The sequence below is a fragment of the Tamandua tetradactyla genome, chromosome 7, assembly GCF_023851605.1.
Source record: "Tamandua tetradactyla isolate mTamTet1 chromosome 7, mTamTet1.pri, whole genome shotgun sequence".
Classification (NCBI taxonomy): Eukaryota; Metazoa; Chordata; class Mammalia; order Pilosa; family Myrmecophagidae; genus Tamandua; species Tamandua tetradactyla.
The window spans coordinates 101,979,775-102,000,889 of record NC_135333.1 but is presented as its reverse complement, the minus strand read 5'-3'; the positions used below and the strand labels follow the sequence as shown (position 1 = coordinate 102,000,889).

Here is a 21,115-nt window from a genome sequence, read left to right as displayed (position 1 = left end):
AGAAAATGACAAATGCTGGAGAGGATGCGGTGAAAGAGGCACACTTATCCACTGTTGGTGGGAATGTCAAATGGTGCAACCACTGTGGAAGGCAGTTTGGCAGTTCCTCAAAAAGCTGAATATAGAATTGCCATACGACCCAGCAATACCATTGCTGGGAATCTACTCAAAGGAATTAAGGGCAAAAACTCAAACGGACATTTGCACACCAATGTTTATAGCAGCATTATTTACAATTGCAAAGAGATGGAAACAGCCAAAATGTCCATCAACAGACGAGTGGCTAAACAAACTGTGGTATATACATACGATGGAATATTATGCAGCTTTAAGACAGGATAAACTTATGAAGCATGTAATAACATGGATGGACCTAGAGAACATTATGCTGAGTGAGTCTAGCCAAGAACTAAAAGACAAATACTGTATGGTCCCAATGATGTGAATCGACACTCGAGAATAAACTTGGAATATGGCATTGGTAACAGAGTCCAGCAGGAGTTAGAAACAGGGTAAGATAATGGGTAATTGGAGCTGAAGGGATACAGACTGTGCAACAGGACTAGATACAAAAACTCAAAAATGGACAGCACAATACCTAATTGTAAAGTAATCATGTTAAAACACTGAATGAATCTTCATCTGAGCTATAGGTTTTTGTTTTGTTTTGTTTTGTTTACTATTATTACTTTTACTTTTTTCTCTATATTAACATTGTATATCTTTTTCCGTTGTATTGCTAGTTCTTCTAAACCGATGTAAATGTACTAAGAAATGATGATCATGCATCTATGTGATGATGTTAAGAATTACTGTTTGCATATGTATAATGGTATGATTTCTAAATGTTGGGTTAATTTCTTTTTTTCCGTTAATTAATAATAAAAAAATATATATGGAATCCTCAGTCTTGAAATTCCTTCACTTTTGTATTCGGCAAAAAAATGGTTTCAGGTTCAGAAGAATCCAGAAATCAAGGCAACAATCAGGAAAGTATGCTAAGAGTAAAAGTTTGATGAACAACTTTTTAATTATTTCCTCAAAGAAAACTAAATAAGATTAGGTAAAATGGAAAAAATACAGTGTGTGAGGCACGACAAAAACTGCAAATGTGAAATGTTCTTGCCTTTTTAAAAAAATGTACTGGATCTTAATCTAATCAAGCATTCAGCTCTACCTCTACATGAAATTCAGAGGACAGAGGAATGGCTGTATTAGAAACACTGGGATCACCTAATTGATGGACAGAGTTTTTACAAAATGCCACAGTAGCAGACTATAGAAATAAGACTGCATTTATAGGTCATTTTTTATCTAGTTGCCATTTTCTGCCTGGCAGTGTAGAAGACAACAGACTTTTACTGCAAATCATCTATAATTTATAGAAGCCAAGAAAAAAAAAAAAAACAGCAAAGGTAAAAGTATGTAATTTTGATGAAAGCCTAGTCATTAGAAATAAAGCAGCTATAACAGGGCAATAAAATAGAAATACAATCATACAAAAGTATAAAACAGAACTGTCTAGAATAGAAATCATGAAGAGACAAAACTTAAAGAGACCAAAGAAATTCACTGGCTGATGACCAAAATGTGAAAAATGAGTCAAAGAGCTCATGTCCAGAGGTGTCTCAAGAAATGCAAGAAGGAAAAAACCTAAATATATTTACCTGGCATCAAACTCCCAACCACCTAACAAAGTATACTGGAGTTACTGAACCCAACAACCACTTCTTCTACAGGACATAAATCAATAAATTTTACCTAATTTCTATTAAAAACAAGCAGCATCCATTTGTTGGACTGTGTTAAAGAGTCAAAGCCGACCCTCCTACAATTCTAACTCCTAGTTAACCTTACAGCAACTTTGGATTCTTTTTTTTTTTTTTTTCACATGGGCAGGCAGCAGGAATCAACTCCAAATCTCCCACAATTTTGAATTCTTGACTCTATACTTGATGATGCCCCAATGGAGTATTCACTTTATAGTAAGCTATAGAAATCACAGATTCAAGTCAAAATGCTTGGTATATAAAGCAAATGATTTTCTTTGCTTTAAAAAGATGCAATTATTTAAATTTTCAATTACTGTACATATAATGAATAATTTTATAAAAGGAAATTAGTTTCCTCTACAAATATAACAGTTAAATTGCTTAAGTTTTGATAAATACAGTGCCTAAATATAGAACTTAGGCTACAAACTAGTCTATAATCAATTATTACATTTCTTTAAATCATCTCTATCTTACTAGTGAGTACACTAAAATACTGAATTGGTATATTTACAGAATTTGCAGGTATTTAGCTTTTGTTTTATTTTATAATTATTTATTTTTAACCATGGTAAAATTAATATAACCTAATAACCATTTTAGGTGAACAATTCTTTGACATTAAGTACACTGACAATACTGTATAACTTTTAACACTATCTATTTCCAAACTATTTTTATTATCCCAAACCAAAACTCATACAGGCATACCTCATTTTACTGACTGCTTTATTGTGTTTCACAAATATTGTGTTTTTTACAAACTGAAGAATTCTGACAATACTGCTTCAAAAGCAAATCTATTCGTGACATTTTTCCAACAGTATGTGATCATTCATGTCCCATTTTAAGCAAGGTATGTACATTGTTTTTTTAAAACATGTTATTGTACACATTATAGATGAATAATATAATAAATATGCAGTATAATAAATATGCACTAGGAAACAAAAAAAGTCATGACTCCCTTTAGTGCAGAATTCATTTTATTATTTTGACCTGGAATCAAACCCACAATATCTCCAAGGTAAGTCTGTATTCATTTAGCAATAATTTCCTATTCCTCCCTCTCTCCACCCCTTGTAACCTCTATGTCTCTATGACTCTGCTTATTCTAAATACTTCAAATAAGATAAATCATACAATATTTGTCCTTTTGTATTTAGTTTTACATAACACAATGTCTTCAAAGTTCATCCATATTGTAGCACATACTAGCACTTCACATTTTATGGCCAAATAATATTCCATTGTATGGATATACCACATTTTGTTTATCCATTCATCTGTTGATAGACACCTGGGTCGCTTCCACCTCTGGCTATTGTGAATAATGATGCAATGAATATTGGTATACACTTATCTGTCAGAGTTCCTGCTTTCAATTCTTTTAGGTATATACTAGGAGAGAAACAGCTGGATCATATTCTGTTCAACTTTCTGAGGAAATGTCAAACTGTTTTCCACAGTGGCTGTACCATTTTACATTTTCCAAAAATGTATCCAAGTTCCTATTTCTCTGCACCCTCAACAATAGCTGTCATTTTCAATTGCTTTAATAATAGCAATCCTAATGGTGTGAAATGGTATATCACTATAGTTTCAGTTTGCATTTCTTTAATGGCTAATAATGTTAAGCATGTTTTCATATACATATTGAGCATTTGATTATCTTTGGAGAAATCTCTATTCAAAAAAATCTTTGGCCCAGTTTTTAACTGGGCTTGTCTCTGTTGTTGTGTTGCAGTTGTTTATGTACACTAGATATTAAACCCTTATCAGATATATGGTCTTAAACTAATAACAACCTAGTTCAACTAGTTTCAACCTAGTGTCAATAGTATACAAACTTTCTACTCCTAGATATCTGTGCCTCCTTCTCAATATTGTTATTCTCACTGATCACATCTTTATACACTGTATAACTATTAACACAGATTTAAAATATTATCTTACAAATTTGCCTACTAAGTTACATGGGGGGGGGGGAATTTGATTATAAACCAAAAGTACAAAAACACAGAATTTTATAATTACCTATGTAGTTACCTTTACCCATGTTCTATATTTTTTCTCATGGCTTCAAGTTACTGTCTAGTGTCCCATTATTTCAGACTGAAGGACTTCCTTCAACATTTCTTGTAGTTCAAGTCTTCTGGTAAAGAACTCTTCTAGCTTTTATCTGTAAATATATAAATTTTTCCTTCATTTCTGAAAGGTAATCTTTAAGGACTTTCAATATGCCATCCCACTTTCTTCTGACCTCCATGGTTTCTATTAAGAAATCTGCTGTTAATCTCATTGGAAACTGCTTTCATGTGACAATTCACTTCTTACAAAATCGTCCTTTCAAAATCTTGTCTGTGTTTTGACAATTTCACTATAATACGTCTTGGTATAGCGCTCTTAGTCTTGCTTGGAGTTCGCTGAACTTCCTGGACATATATATTCATGTCTTTCATGAGATTTCCATCATCAAATACTTTTTCTGCCCCCTCTCTCGTCCTTCTGAGACTTCCACTGATTTTTACATCAGTAATAGTGCCCCCCGTAGGTCCTTCAGGCTCTGTTCATTTTTCTTGATTATTTTTTTCTTTCTTCTCCTCAAACTGGATAATTTCTATTTTCTTGTCTTAAAGTTTGCTGATCCTTTCTTCTGTCCAAGTTTATTGTTGACTCTATCTGATGAGTTAGTTCTTCACTTCAATTACTGTATTTTGCAACTCCAAAATTTTTGTTGGTTTCTTTTTGCAATGTCCATCTCTATTTTGTTCACACAAGGTTTTCCCAATTTCCTTTAGCTCTTCTGTTTTTTCCTTTTTTTTTTTTTTTAATATATGGATTTCTTTAACTCACTGAACCTATTTAAGACAGTTAATTTAAAGCATTTGACTACTAATTCCAATCTATGAGTTTCCTCAGGGATGGTGTTCTAGTTTGCTAGCTGCCGGAATGCAACACACCAGAGATGGATTGGCTTTTAATAAAAGGGGATTTATTTTGTTGGTTCTTCAGAGGAAAGGCAGCTAACTTTCCACTGAGGTTCTTTCTTATGTGGAAGGCACAGGATGGTCTCTGCTGGTCTTCTCTCCAGGCCCCTGGGTTCCAACAACTTTCCCCAGGGTGATTTCTTTCTCCATCTCCAAGGGCCCGGGCTGAGCTGCAAGTGCTGAGATGAGGAATGCCAAGCTGCTAGACTGTGCTACATTGCGTTCTCTCATTTAAGCACAAGCCAATTAAGTTAAACGTCACTCATTGCAGCAGACACGCCTCCTAGCCAACTGCGGATGTAATTAGCAACAGATGAGATTCACCTATCATTGGCTCATGTCCACAGCAACAGAACTAGGTGCTTTCACCTGGCCAAGCTGACAACTGAATCTAACTACCACAGATGGTTTCTGGCAAATTCTTTTTTCCCTGTGAAAGGGTCATACTTTTCTGTTTCTTTGTGTGTTTTGTAATAATTTTATTGAGAAATGGGCATTCTGAATATTATGCTGTTATCACTCTGAAATCCAGTTTTCCCACTCTTGAATTGCTAGTGTCTTTGTTGTTGCTGAGAGCTAGAGCCATCAATATGTGGCTTTCCCATACTACTTTTGCTCCAAAATAGGAGTAAAAATGAAAGAGAAACCTGTGTGTGGGGCAGGGGGGACAGGATGGACAGGACTGCCACTTTAAGACCCCTCTGCTGTTTTTGAGTTGAAGAGAGTCGGAACAATGACTACCCTCAGAGCTAGTCCTCCAGAGATCAGTTATACTTGATCAACAGCTGTGATCAGAAACCAGAGTACACACACCCAGATTTGGGAGAACTAGATCCTTATAGCCCACCCCACCACCAGCAAGCCGCACTAGGAGCCAAGGCTGCAGTACCACTTGCTGCCTGTCATGTATCTGGGGGACAGGAGATGATAATCACTACACTGAGGATGACAGTCACTGATATTTACACAATTTGCCAGTCTTTCCAGCTCTTCCCTGGATACCACATAATGCTGCACTAAAGTCCAGAATTTCAAAATAATTGAGTCAGATATCACTACCAATCAATAGTGTTTTATTGAGGAAACTGATTCCCAAGTTTCCTACTCTACCATCTTTCCATACTCTTCTCAAGTATTAGTCGTTAAATGTGCTACCTATCAGAGCCATCCACTACTTTCACAAAACAACAATATCAAAACACAATGTTTTATTATTACCTAGACCACGGCATGTTTTCAGAATAAATACACAAATAGTAGAACAGAACTATAATGGTGAAGAAATTAAATACAGACTGTTATAGCTAAATAAGTAGAACCCACCCATTCAAAAATAAAAACAAAAAAGCCACTAAACATTTCTGGTGAGTCCCAGGTCAAATTATTGGACCCTTTTCACCCTGAAGAAATCCGTAATGTAACTGGGAAAGCAGAATATAAATACAAAATATTCCATTTGCTACTTTGAACTGTTAAAGCCAAATAAAAGATACAGTTTGATGATTAAGTACAAAATAAAAGTGAAGATGGGCTGTAAAGATGGGTCCTAAACTAGAATTTTTCTTTTTTTTAAATATTTTCATTGAGAAATCTTCACACACATTCATTCTATACATGGTGTACAATCAAATGGCTCACAATATCACATAGTTATGTATTCATGACCATGGTCATTTTTTTGAACATTTGCACCACTCCAGAAAAAGAAATAAAAGGATAAAAGAAAAAATTCATACATACCATACCCCTTATCCCCCCCTCTCATTGACCAATAGGATTTCAATCTACTCAATTTATTTTACCTTTTGTCTTCCCTATTATTTATTTATTTTTATCCATATATTTTTTTTACTCACCTGTCCATACTCGGGATAAAAGAAGCATCAGGCACAAGGTTTTCACAATCACAGCCACATGTAAAAATTTTACCTTTATATAATCATCTTCAAGAATCAAGGCTCCTGGAACACAGCTCAACAGTTCCAGGTACTTCCCTCCACCCACTCTAATACACACCATAAACTAAAAAGGGGTATCTATAAAATGCATTAAGAATAACCTCCAGGATAACCTCTCAACTCTGAAATATCTCAGTCACCAAAACTTTGTCTGATTTTTCTCAATCCCTTGATGCAAGGAACCAGCTCATCCTGAGATTTCCCAAAACTGGATCTTAAGACAATAATAAAAGTACTAGAGAAGGACTTGATCATAAAGGTACTGTAAGGTAACTGGGGGAGAAATTATGCTAATTTTACATTGCATTTTTCAAAGGATTTAAAATACCTGTTATCTATGTATGTAATACATGTTATCTATGTATGTAATACATGGCATTATACAGATTTAGGAAGTTGACCCATTATACAACTAGAAACCTGTCAGCTAAATTTAAACAGAGGTATCTGACTCTCAGTGAAGTGATCATGTTACTTACTAGATCATAACTTCACTAAATTTTCTCACATAGTAGAGTCACAGAAGTACTCTAGTAAGGTTCTCTGACCCAACAAGATATGAAAACTGAAGAACACGATGAAAAATGGAAGGGCCCTCTACATCACAACTAAGGAGAGAACAGGATCAGAATTCAGTGTGGAGAATGTAAGCTTCATTTAAAATTCTGTTAATAACTGGATACAGACTATAAAAATCTCAGTCTCTTAGGCCATAGTCAATAAAGAGGGTATATTTAAAATACCATTGTGAGGTATTTATTCCAGAAAGAAACTAAGCCTTTCTTAGAGTATTCCACTGAACCACTCTGCTTTCCGGTTCACATTTATTGTCATGCTAACTTCAACTGAGAACTGGAAGGACAGAGACAACTTGAGCTTCAGTGAGAATGACCTGGAAACTGTGAAGACAGAAACAAAGGATATATCTTTCTATCAAACCACTCACACCTTGAATCCAAGATCCAAAGGTAAGGTGATAGAGTAGGAACCATTTTCATTTTATCCAAACAAGCTATATAACAGCTTAAGATGTAGAGTAACTGTGCACATTGTTCTGGTCAGCTTCCATTTTTAAATACACTCGGGATAAATACCTGCTCTGACTGTTCCAGGTATTTACCTGGTTAACTTTCTCATTCTTCGATGTCACATTCTCAACAAGGCCTATTTTAATTATCATCCCTTTACTCCAAGTCTCCAGAGCTTACTCTGTTTTCATAGCACTATAGAATTTACATTTACGCATATTATTGGTCCCTATTAGGAATATGAGCTATATAAAAACAGAGATCTCTATTTTATTCAATAGTCCGAAATATCTACAACAACTTGCTCAGTATTTGTTTACTATTCATTGAATGAATTTATTAAAACTGGTTAAATGCTCCCTCTACATAAATTACTCCCACATCACTACTTCTTTCCTGACTTCCGTCAAGAGGATATCCCATAAACATCTCCAACTCAAAATCCCAAAATTCAATTCTTCACACTTTAAAGAAATCTGCTTCATTTCCTGTCTTTCCCATTTTGATGAATGATTCCATTGTGTACCCAAATTAGAAACATGAGATACTAAAGTCCCAAAACTTAATACCTAACTTATTGAGTCCAGTTATTTCTATCGCCTTAATAAAGCAAATCCATTTACATGTCCCAATTCCTACTACCAAAGTCTTTATTCAGGCCCTCAATCTATCCATTGGACTCCCCAATATTATAACTGGTCTCCCTGCTTCCAGTGTCACCATTGACACTCCATCCACCCTGCAAACTTTTGACAGAGTGTTCATCCTAAGACACCTGTTTAAAAATCTCTCAATGGGTCCCCATATCCCAAATAATAAAGTTTCAATCCTAAATTTGATAAAGACCTTTTATGACTTTGCTTTTGTCTTTCCAGTTTCATCTCCTACCACTTTCCCAACAATCACCAAGACCTCCAGACATATCAAACTACTTCTGCTCTGCAACTGAACCATTATTTCTCAATACTATACCTTAGTACATGTTTTTCCCTCTGCCTAGAACATTTCTCTTCTACTTATCTGAACTTAATGCTTAGGATTCAGCTCAAATGTCAGATTATCTTCCACTCTCCAAAAACAATGAAGCTGTACCTTCTTTCTCTCCCTCAAAGCACCCTGCAGATACTTAGAGAGTACAACATAATATCATATTCTATTTACTTTTTTCTCCTCCCTCCCAAACTAAGCACCATAGTTCAGGTGAGGACTTTGTACCTCCCTGAATCCTTTTGTGTAACAAAATACAGGTACTTATTAAATGTTGCTCAAATGAATAAACAAATCATTCATATGACTACCACATGAGCCATGCTGGGGAACCTAAATGTCAGGGGAATTTGTACCTTTTCATTAGTCGGAAAACTTCCAGTGGGCACTATTAGATTGTGGTTCCTATTAAAATTCTCATGACATGAATGATGTTTCACTTCTGAGCAAAAAGTACCAACGAGAATATCTTAGCTATAACTATAAAGGAAGAATTCTCAAGCCCAATTGCTCATTACAATGACCCAGGGAGCTTTAAAAAATATCAATGCCTAGACCCTATACTCTGAAATCCCTATGTAGTTGGTTTAGGATGGGATCTTGGCAATTCTCTTTTTTTTTTGAAATTTAAGCTTCTAATATGCAATCATGACGATAACCACTGATCTAAAGCAAGGTAAACATATTCTTGATACCCTAAATTGAAACATTAAGGAGCTTTTAAGGTTTGACTTAAGTGTAAAAACTACATTTCTGTTTCTATTAGAAAGTATTTCAATTTACAGACAACTAAATAAAAAATGAATTTTAGAGTGGGCCACAGTGGCTCAGCAGGTAGTATTCTCGCCTGCTGTGCTGGAGACCCGGGTTCAATTCCCGGTGCCTACCCATGCAAAAGAAAAGAAAAAAAAAAAAAAGAATTTTGGACTATAATGTACAAACTCTGTTAAATGAAGTCAAGACCATGGGTTATCAGGTTGGGGGTATTGTAAAGGGTCTTACATTGTAAGCTCTTACAGCAGTCACATATATTCAGGAATTCTGTTATTTCTAAATTCTGAGACACTGAGCTGTTTGTATATAACCTGGTCATTCCAAAAAAGTTCAGTATTTATGTGACACCTGAAACTCAGAGTTAGGGCTCTGAAGCTATGAAAGTTAGCACTAACCCATACAGGAATTGTTTAAAAAGCTGAAAGAGTGATCAGACTTTGACTAGAGGTATTAATGAAGCTGATCTGGATAGGATTAAGGTAAATCAGAATACAGAGTAAAGGATGATGTGGTTCCTATTTTAAAACTTCAACTTCTGTTTAAGACCAAAGAGAGATGTGTTTATTTGGTACAAAATTTATATTTTTGGGAAAATGTTACCTAATTTAACTTGTATGGACAATTTATTTAATACCATAAGTACATGGAATCTTGAATAGGCCATGAGATCTTGTTAGTTTGTCCAGGTTAGTGTAATGCCCTGATATATCCCAGAGTAATCTGGGCAGTGAATAAAGAAGTATTAGCAAAGTCCTTTTCAGGTACTGGGAAAAAGGAGGAAATATTCAACATCCTCATTTGGTGAATTGCTGATATTTTACAGAAGCAGTAGGGACAATCAAATCAATAGGCTGAGCCCTCAACCTTGGGGTTCGCCCCTAGGAAACATAATTCTGCAAAGGATAGGCTAAGCCTACTTAAAATTAGGCCTAAAAGTAAAACCCAGAGAACCTCTTCTGTTGCTCAAATGTGGCCTCTCTAAGTCAACTTGGCAGATGAACTCACTGCCCTCCCCGCTACATGGGACACGACTCCCAGGGGCATTTTAAATCTCCATGGCAACATGGAACAGAACTCCCAGACATCATGGGCTTGAGAAAGTCTCCTTGACCAAAAGGGGGAAGAGAGAAATGAGACAAAATAAAGTTTCAGTGGCTGAGAAATTTCAAACAGAGACAAGAGGTTCTCCTGGAGGTTATTCTTATGCATTATGTAGATACCTCTTTTTAGTTTATGTTGTATTGCAGTGGCTGGAGGGAAGAACCTACAACTGTTGTTCCAATAACCCTGATTACTAAAGGCTAGTAATGAGACTGCGTGAATGTGGAAACCTTGTGTCAGATGCTCCTTTTATCTTGGGTATGACCAGATGAGTAAAAAAAATAAAGCTAACAAATAAATAAACAATGGGGGTGAATAAAAGGTAAAATAATGTGTAGACTGAATTCTGGCGGTCAGTGAGAGTGAGGGATAAGAGGTATGTTTTTTTTGCATGAGCTTTTTCTATTTTCTTTCTCTTTCTGGAGGCAAATGTTCTAAAAATGATCATGGTAATGAATATACAACGATGTAAGGATACTGTGAGCCACTGATTGTATACCATGTATGGACTGTATGTGTGTGAAGATTTCTCAAAAAAGTATTTTTTTAATGAATTTAAGAATATAATTGGTTCTAAAATTATGCGGTATGCCTTGAAGAAAATAACATTGATGCCAACTAAATTGGTCAAATAGAGCAAAGTACCTACTAGAATTAGCCACCGTTCAGTGCCCAGGAAGTGATAAATACAGGCAATGGTCATTAAGAACGTCTTTAAGAAAGCCAAGGAATTTAAATAGACTCTTGAAAGATTGCTTAAATATATAAGGACAATAGAAAGGAATAGATTCTGACAAAAGAGAAAGGCTTTAGGGAAGACAGAACGTACACTGGATAGAAAATGGAATTGACTAGAGCAGAAGATTGACATTGCAAAGACTGGAAAATAGGCCTACTTTGTGTTCAACAAACTTTTGTTCCCCTCCCCATGTGTAAGGATATATACAATTAAACTTATCATCAGCCCTCATGATATTAAGGAAGTAGGTATTATCCTTCATATTTCAGATAAAAACACCGAGGCTCTGAAAAGCTCTAGTTCTGAAGCCAGATGGAGCCTGGAGTCAACACTCAGGACTGCATGACCTTAAAGCCCAAGCCCTTTCCATTATACAACACTGCCTCATAAAGGAAAGAAGAATGGGTAATAATGAAAGAAAAACTAAAAGAGGAGCTGACTGCAGGCTGAAAATAAGCCTGCAATTAGTTTGAGTAAGGTGAAAGAAGAAAAATGACATTCCAGAAAATTAATCTGGCAGTACAGGCACACCTCAGATATATTACGAGTTCAGTTTGAGAATACTGCGATAAAGCAAGTATCATAATAAGGCAAGTCACATGAATTTTTTTGTTTCCCAGTGTATAAAAGAATCACATTTACAATATACTGCAGTCTAAGTGCACAATAGACTATGTCTAAAAAATACTATATATAACTTAATCAAAAACTCTTCATAGCTCCCCAGTAAACCCTTTGCTCCCCCCCCTAAAAAAAACCACTTTATTGCTATAAAGTACAAACATCACCTGATCCTTGAGCAAATAATCTTTTTGCTGGTGGAGGGTCTTGCCTCAATGTTGATGTCTGCTGACAGACCAACAGATCATCATTTCATGTGGTTGCAGAAATTGGGGAGGCTGTGGCAAGTTCTAAAAATAAGACAACAGTGATCTTTGCAGCATCAATTTTTCTTCCTTTCATGAAAGATTTCTCTGTAGCACATGATGCTGTTTGGCAGCATTTTATCCACAGAACTTCTTTTTAAACTGGAATTATTCCTTTCAAACCCTGTCACATTATGAACTAAGTTGATGTAATATTTTAAATCCTTTATTGTCATTTCAACAGTGTTCACAGCATCTTCACAAGGAACAGATTCCATCCCAAGAAATTACTTTTGTTGCTCATGGTTAAGAAGCAACTCCTTTTACATTCAAGTTTATTATGAGATTACAGCAATTTAGTCACACATTCAGGCTCCACTTATAATTCTAATTCTCCTACTATTTCCACAACATCTGCAGTTACTTCCTCCATGGAAGTCCTGAGCCCCTCAAAGTCATCCATGAGAGCTGGAATCAACTTCTTCCAAACTCCTATTCAATCTGATATTTTGACTTCCTCCCATCACTTAAGATATTCTTAAGTGATTCTTAATGGCACCTAGAATCACAAATCCTTTTCAGGTTTTCAACTGACCTTGCCCAAATCCATCAGAGGAATCATTATTTATGCCAGCTAAAACCTTAACGAAACATATTTCTTAAATAATAAGACGTGAAAGTCAAAATGACACCAGGATTCATGAGCTGCAGAATAGATGTGTTAGCAGGCATGAAACAAAAACCATTTTTATTGTACGTCTTCATCAGCGCTCCAAGAATCTTTTCTCCTGAGCAGGTCTCAACGGTGAGCTTGAAATATTCAGTAAATCATGTTGTAAACACCAGGTTTTGCTGTTCCACTTACAGCATAATTATTAAGGGTCCTAGAATTTTCAGAATGGTAACACTGGCTTCAACTTGAAGTCACCAGCTGCAAAGGTCAGCCAACCTATCCTTTGAAGCCTTAAAGCCAGGCATTGACTTCTCCTCTATAGCTATGAAAGTCCTAGATGTCATCTTCTTTCAACAGAAGGCTGTTTCCCATATACCGAAAATCTTGTTTAGTGCAGCCACCCTCATCAATTATTTTAGCTAGATTTTCTACATAACTTGCTGCAGCTTCTACATCAGCACCTGCTTCACCTTGTACTTTCATGTAATAGAGAGGGCTTCTTTACTTAAACGTGATGAAACAATCTCTGCTAGATTCCGTTTTATTTATTTATTTTCTTTCTTTCCTTTTTTTTTTTTTCTTTAACTTTCTCATTCCTTAAAAGAATTGAAAGTTAAGGCCTTGCTCTGGATTAGGCTTTGGCTTAAGGTCATGTAATGGCTGGTTTGATCTTCTATCCAGACCACTAAAACTTTCTCCTAATTATAATGAGGCAATTTTACTTTCTTATCAGTTATATGTATACCAGAGTAATGCTTATAATTTCCTTCAAGAACTTACATTCGCATTCACAACTTGGTCAAATATTTGTGCAAGAGGCCTAGCTTTGGGGGTCTCTCAGCTTTTGACATGCTTTCCTCACTAACCTTAATCATGTCTAGCTTTTAATTTTCTTAGATGGGAGATGTGTGAATCTTCCTTTCATCTGAACACTTAGGGGCCTTATGGGTTATTAAGTGGCCCAATTTCAATACTGCTGTTTCTCAAGGGGTAGGGAGACCGGAGGAGTGGAAGAGACTGGGGGGGGGAGGGGAAGAGTTGCTCAGTGAGACATACATTTATCCATCTTACCTGGGTACTAATTTTGGAACCCTGAAACAATTACAATTAATAATATCAATGATCACTGATCACAAATCACCACAGCAAATTTAATGAAGAAGTTTGAAATTTTTGAGAATTACCAAAATGTGAGAAAGACACAAAGTGAGCACATGCTGTTGGAAGAATGCCAGTAGCCTTGCTTAACACAGGGTTGCCACAAACCTTCACAATTTGTAAAAAAGTGTAGCATCTGCAGAGCACAATAAAGCAGGGTATTCCTGTATACAAAACGGATTAAAGAAGAAAGAGACTAAAGGAAACACTAGACCGCTGACTGCTTCCATGATGAACCATGTAATTTAGCTCTGTTACAGTACTGCCTTCTCTGCTAGTTTTGCAAATTATTCTGTTTTCAATGCTTTCAGAATACATCCTGTATAAGCCTCACTGTACTGCACTAAATACTTAGTGGGGGATTCTTGACGGCTCTTTCATAAATAATTCAGTGAAATTACGCAAGTGGATGAAATACCAGATGTTTGCCTAGGTATATTAACCTCAAAAGGAAATCTTATTTCACATTTGGCAGGAGGCTAGAGCCTGAAATGATGAAGCCTACTCCCAAGTTTTTACCTCCAATTCATGCTAAAAAAGCATGTCCAAGTAACTCTGCTGAAACATCTTTTATAACATGAAGTTGTCCTGATCAAGAATCTAATTGTTTCTTATTCATTAACCACAACACATCCAAAATTCTCTGCCCTCCATGTGTACCCTTCTGTCCATCTCACCTAACCTTTATCTCCGAAAGGACCATTCATGCTAGCCTCCTCAATAGGCCACAGACTCAGCAATGTACACTATTTGGAAAATGTTTATTTCCCAAATGGGAATACCTTTCTTTCTGTTAAGGACCAACTTAAAATCTGTTGTTCTCCAAAAAACCTGACCATACAACTCCTAAAACATATTCCAAACTGGTAGATAAGAGGGCATGTGACTTTCAGATATCTTCTGTTTGACCCACTTTAAAAAATATATATATATATATTCCATTTACATTTAAAAATTGGGAGCTATTACTTTGAAACACTCTATTTCCAATTTTTCTAAAAAAAAAAAAAAAAAGGATGCTTTAACAACACTGGGATCTTATTCTTAGATGGCTATAATCATCTGGAGCTGAGCAGCAGCTAACCCCTTTTGATAGGTTGCTCATTAATGTCAATTGCCAGACCTCTGAGACCACACCTGCAGCACTTGCAATGATTTGAGAAATACGTGACCGCCTATTATTTGAAGGAGGTATATAAAGCACTGAAGTTCTAAGGATGAACAACATAAACACAATCCCTCCCCCACACTCTAGCTTAAAAAGGAAGGCAGAGAGACAGCAATTATAATGCATATGGTAAATGCTATGATGAGGTAAGTAGAGGGTAAGTGCACAGGGCTGCATACCTAAATCTACCTATGGGAAGTCAAGGGACACCCCTTAGAAGAAGTGTAAGCTAAACTCAGATTATTAGCAGGAGTAAGAAGTTATCCAGAAAGAGAAAAAGGAGAGGAAAGGGATATCAAGTGTTCCAGGAAGAGGAAAGAGCCTTTGCAAAGCACTAAGGGGGGAATAAATATTTCGAAGACATAAAATCAGTTTATTACGGCCAGAGCCATCTCCCAACCTTAAATGCAAGTGTCAGAGAAAGGACTCAAATAAAAGGACCAGAGAGAAAAACCACATTTTACTTGAGATTAAGAGAGTAAAAGCAAAGTTTAAGGTCAGGAGGCGAAAGATTACTTCAGCGAATACGCTGAATATGTAAGAGAGTTTGTAAAGCATGGAACAGAGGTTTCAGACAGTACAGTTTGGGTGTGGAGGGGTGAAATGGGTAAGAAAATTAGGAAGAAGCAGTGACAGCCTAAATCAGGGGAGAGAAAGCCCAAAGTAGCACGGGGGTGAGGGCATAACATAAAAGACCAAAGGGGCTTACATCTTGGGCGGTAACCAAGGATAACAGGGATGTGGAGCATGGTAGGATTGGCTGGCCACAAGGTTGCCAAGAGAATTAGTCCCAGCAGTCCCTTGGTGGATCGGGAAGCCTTCAGGCCTCTCAAAAATCAGCAGCGCCCTGGATGGATTGTACTTCCGTCTCTCAAGAAGACATCGGCTTCAGTCTGGATTGAGTGTTCAGGCTCCAGGAGAGGCTCTGGGTGCTGACACGCAGGATCCCAAGGAGTGATTAGAGGACTGGTCTGTGTGTGCTGGTGGGTAGAAGTTAAGTATAAAACTATCGTGCATTATTTTCTGACTTTTCTGTAGGAATGATGGGCCTTTTAGAAAAGCAGTGTGTGCCCATTATCGATTTACAGGAAGAAAAATATGTGCCAAGAAGTTCAACGTTTGCCCATACCAGTACTCAAGACGAGTCGTTCTGTGACTCCGAGTTTCCCCAAGTTGGCCTTGTCTCCCCAACTAGACTGGAGTCTCCGCCTGAGAAAGGCCTGTTTTACACTTTTTCGTAACTTCCAAAGTGCCCAATAACGAGCTCGGCACGTCGAACACATTCAGAAAAATTACCGATTCCTGACCTATCTGAGGTCGCTGAAGTTACCTAGCTCATTCCACTTTTTTTGCATATTAAGGAGCTAAAGGAAAGCAAACATATTTTAAACCCAGCACTTTCCTTTACTCCAAATTCCACTGCGTCTTTCCATCCCCATCCGTAGGGGTTGAGTTGGTGCACGGTTAGACTACAGTGGAACACTCCAAGTTCCGTCATAGAAAACGCTCACCTGCCCGACCCCACAACCCTCCAGCGGGTTGTGGCTGCCCACGCGCCAGTTCCTACCCACCTCTGCGAAAAGGAAAATGCGCTCACCGACTCTGGGCCGCTGAGAGACGCCGAAAACGTAGCCCCTGCTCACCGCCGCGGGCCCAAGCAGCCACTTCCGGCGCAGCAAAGACGTATGCGGAAGCGCCCGCCTCCCGGGCCGGTGTTCTTACGGCGTCCGAGGCGCTCTTAACCAGAGTCGGACAGCTGCAGATCTGCCGCCGCGTTCTCGTCTCTGGCGCCTGAACCTTCCCAGAACCCGTGATGTCAAAGCTGTTGCGTGGAACGAGAAATAGTCGGGGTTAAGCCCCAGCTGAGCCTAGGGCTCGCACTCTTCTGATCTCTTTGACGCGCCTGACCTGAAGGTAAACGCCTTCCCAGCTGCGGCCCATTTCCCTGCAGGCCCCTTCCCTGACCGGGTCGCAAAAACAAAAGTTGGCCCTCTCTCCGGCTACCCTGTTCGTTCCACGGCTTTTACCTTTGCCTCCCTTTCCAGCTCTCACCGGATGGTTTAACGTATAGGCCATTTCAAATGGGAAACGTTTAAAAAACGACCTATCGATGTTGAATTCCTGAAGTTTCCTAAATGATTTCGAAACCCCCCAAGCATCGAGCAGTTTTCCCATCACTGTTCGGGTTGGCATGCCTCAGAATCAGACCTTCGCCATTTGTGATAATCCGTTCTCCCATCTCAAATACACATCACACACGCTTTTGAAGTCGAAAAGTTGAACTTGGTTGAGTCTGCTATAATTTAAATGGATGATTTGCTTACTCTAAAATAAGGTATGAAAATTAAGGGAATATTTGTAAACTTAAAAATAAATGTACAGTTGCGCTGTACTTCGAAATTTATTGCTTTTTGGGTTTGTTATTTTTCACAAAAAAGGAAAAATCAATTGTGATGATAAATGCACAGCTATTTGATTACATTGTGAACCACTGAGTCTATATTTTGGATGATTACATGGAATGTGAATATTTAATGTATATCAATAAAAATAATTTTAAAAATTAAAAATAAATAAAATACAGGTTAATATCCCTCAAGACACTGAACTTATTTGCACAAAAAAAATGTAATATTCATAATTTGGCAACAGCATGTAAAATCAGTGACTTAGAAGAACTTTGTCAAACTGTAAGGCTAAAAGTTCCTCCTAATACTACTCTAGAAAAAAATATTAAGACAGCCAAAAAAACGTTCTGAAGCACCATATTAGTGAAAAATCAGTGACTACAGTTCTTTCTGAGACCCAGGCTCTTTGTAAATGTGAAAGGTATTGTACATATTCTAAAGCACTTTTTCAACTTACTTGTTCTTACCATAATGGAAGTAGCATCATGTTTTTTCCTGCAAGTCGTGAAAATCCATTTCCTGCTATACACATAACTGCCCTGAAGGAGTTAGTGTAAAGGCTACCTGAAAGAAGAACCAAAGGAGTCTTCAGGTGGTGACTGAGGGGTAAAGGAATTCCTAAATTCACCCATTCGAAGTCATTGTTCACAATTATTCCTAAAAAATACAGAAGGTTTGTAACACTGGTCTACTTAATCTAGTGATTGACAATATGGTTTTACTTGGAATGCAGAACAATAGGTTTAAATTGCTTATGTGCTTTTTTTTCTCCCCTTTTATAAGTGAGCGGTGGATTGGCTCCAAGTAAAACTACAGTGTATGGATCCAACTTGCTCTTTTCCCTAACAATGAGTTATACCAAGTAAATTTTAGTGGTACATTTATCTACTAAATTCTCTTATTGTTTAATGAAGTATTATTTATTCAGTTAAGCCAAAATGCACGTTACTGTTAGACATGCAGGTGGTGTAAAAAGCTTATTCTCAAAAATAGACATCAATAGAAAAGCAGAAATTTTTATATCTGTGTATTAAGAATCATTCGTGTCCCACAAGGAGAAGAGAGTAGTAAAGGGCTAGGAAGACTAATTGAGAAAATAATGGGGGAAAATTCCCAACCCTTATAAAAGACGTAAGTATACAAGTCAAAGAAGCCCAATGAACTCCAAACCGAATAAATCCAAACAGGCCTTCCCCAAGACACATACTGATCAGTCTGTCAGATATTGAAGTAATGCAGAAAATTCTGAAAGTGGCAAGAAAAAAATGATCTACTACATATAAGGGAAACTAAAGAAGACTGAGTTCAGACTACTCAGCTGGTACTATGGAGGCAAGAAGCCATGGTATGATATATTTAAGATGGTGAAAGAGAAAGACGGCCAGCCAAGAATTATGTACCCAGCCAAACTGTCCCTCAAAACTGTGGAAGAGATTAAAATTTTCACAGACAAACAAATCCTGAAACAATTTGTCAACAACAGACTGTCTCTACGAGAAATACTTAAGGGAGTTCTGCCAGTTGAAAATAAACAGACAGAACAGGGAGGTCTGAAGGAGGGCACAGAATTGAAGAGTACCAGTAAGGGTAACTTAAAGGATAAAAACAGAGAGAGGGAAAAGAATATGTAGATCTTACAAATATAATCAAAAGATGAGATGGTGGATTCAAGAAATGCCTTTTCAGTAATAACTTTTAATGTTAACAGACTAAACTTAGCAATTAAAAGTGATACAGGATGGTCCATCGTGGCTCAGCAGGCATAGTTCTCACCTACTATGTCGGAGACCCATATAATCAAAAGATGAGATGGTGGATTCAAGAAATGCCTTTTCAGTAATAACTTTTAATGTTAACAGACTAAACTTAGCAATTAAAAGTGATACAGGGGGCGGGCCGCGGTGGCTCAGCGGGCAAAGTGCTTGCCTGCTATGCCGGAGGACCTCGGTTCGATTCCCGGCCCCAGCCCATGTAAAAACAAACAAACAAACAAAATACAATAAAACAAGAAAATGTTTAAAAATGTTTCCCTTTCTTCCATCCTTCCTTCCTTCTCTCTGTCTTTCCTTCCCTTCCTAAAAAAAAAAAAAAAAAAAAAAAAAAGTGATACAGGATGGTCCATCGTGGCTCAGCAGGCATAATTCTCACCTACCATGTCGGAGACCCAGATTCGATTCCTGGTGCCTGCCAATTCCAAGAATAAAAAAAGCTACACATTGGCAGCATGGATTAAGAAATATAATCCAACTATGTGGTGCTTACAAGAGACTCATCCTAGACCAAAGGATACAAGTAGATTGAAAGTGGAAGGATGGAAAAAGATTTTCCACACAAGCTGTAACCAAAAGAAAGCAGGAGTAGCTATACCAATATTGGACAAAATAGACTAAATGTAAAAACATCATAAGAGACCATGAAGGACACTGTATATTAATTAAAGGGACAATTCACCAAGATGATATAACAATCATAAATGTATATGTGCTCAATCATGGAGTTCCAAAGTACGTGAGACAGATATTGACAAAACTGAAGGGAGTGATAGATGTTTCAACAGTAACAGTAGGAGTCTTCAGTTCTTTCTCTCTCCTCTGTAGATAGAACACCAGATGGAAGGCCAACATGGAAACAGAAGTTAAACAACTTGATAAATGAATTGGACCTCACAGACATATATAGGTCATTGCACCCCAAAACACAAGGATATACATTCTTCTCTAGGGCTTATGGAACATTCCCCAGGATAGGTCATATGCTGGGGCACAAAATGGGTCTTTGTAAATTTAAAAACATTGAAATTATTCAAAGTACTTTCTCTCATCACAATGGAATGAAGCGGAATCTCAATAACCACCAAAGAACAAGAACACTCGCAAATATATGGAGATTAAATAACACACTGTTAAACAACCAATGGGTCAAGGAAGAAATGGCTAGAGAAATCAGTAGCTGTATGGAGATGAATGAAAATGAGAATATAACTTATCAGAGCTTATGGGATGTAGCAAAGGCTGTGTAGGACTTAACCGCTCACCTGGAAGAACTTGAGAAAGAACAGCAAACTAACCCCAAAGCAAATAGAAGAAGAGAAATAACAGAGACTAAAATAGAGTTAAATGAATGGGGGAAGAAAAGAACAAGTAAAAGAATCAAGAAAACCAAAAGTTGGTTCATTGAGAAAATCAATAAAATTGACAGGCCACTAGCAAGACTGACAGAAAAAGAGAGGATGCAAATAAACAAAATCAGTAATGAGAAGGTGTGCATTACCACAGACCCTGAAGAAATAAAATAAGTCATAAGATGATACTGTGAACAGCTATATGCCAACAAACTAGACAACTTAGATGAAGTGGACAAATTTTTGGAAACACACAAACAAGCTACACTGAATCAGGTAGAAATGGAAGTTCTCATCTCATCAAACCAATCACAATTCAATCAGAAAAGGTTCAGTCAGCCATCAGAAATCTTCCTGCAAAGAAAACCCAGG

At 37.2% G+C, this 21,115-nt stretch overlaps 2 protein-coding genes across 15 annotated transcripts in view; one reads left to right on the top strand and one right to left on the bottom strand.

The window, feature by feature from the left end:
- Positions 1–16,924, bottom strand: part of PPHLN1 (periphilin 1) — a 194,350-nt gene extending 177,426 nt beyond the window's left edge. For 4 of the 14 annotated variants that reach the window (XM_077170602.1, XM_077170605.1, XM_077170612.1 and 1 more), the window contains exons 1-2: positions 16,812–16,891; positions 15,924–16,194 (exon numbers count right to left, since the gene is read on the bottom strand). In XM_077170602.1, the coding sequence (XP_077026717.1) occupies positions 15,924–15,963 (40 nt within the window). In that variant the 5' untranslated portion in view covers positions 15,964–16,194; positions 16,812–16,891. Of the gene's footprint in view, positions 1–3,809; positions 3,974–12,137; positions 12,261–15,923; positions 16,195–16,725 lie in introns of those variants that run through there. The other 10 variants (XM_077170606.1, XM_077170614.1, XM_077170608.1 and 7 more) reach the window with 8 other exon arrangements.
- LOC143691704 (uncharacterized) overlaps positions 7,410–21,115 on the top strand; it is a 54,558-nt gene continuing 40,852 nt past the window's right edge. Inside the window, exon 1 of the mRNA XM_077170617.1 lies at positions 7,410–7,688. Within this exon, the coding sequence (XP_077026732.1) occupies positions 7,553–7,688 (136 nt within the window). The 5' untranslated portion in view covers positions 7,410–7,552. The remainder of the gene's footprint in view (positions 7,689–21,115) is intronic.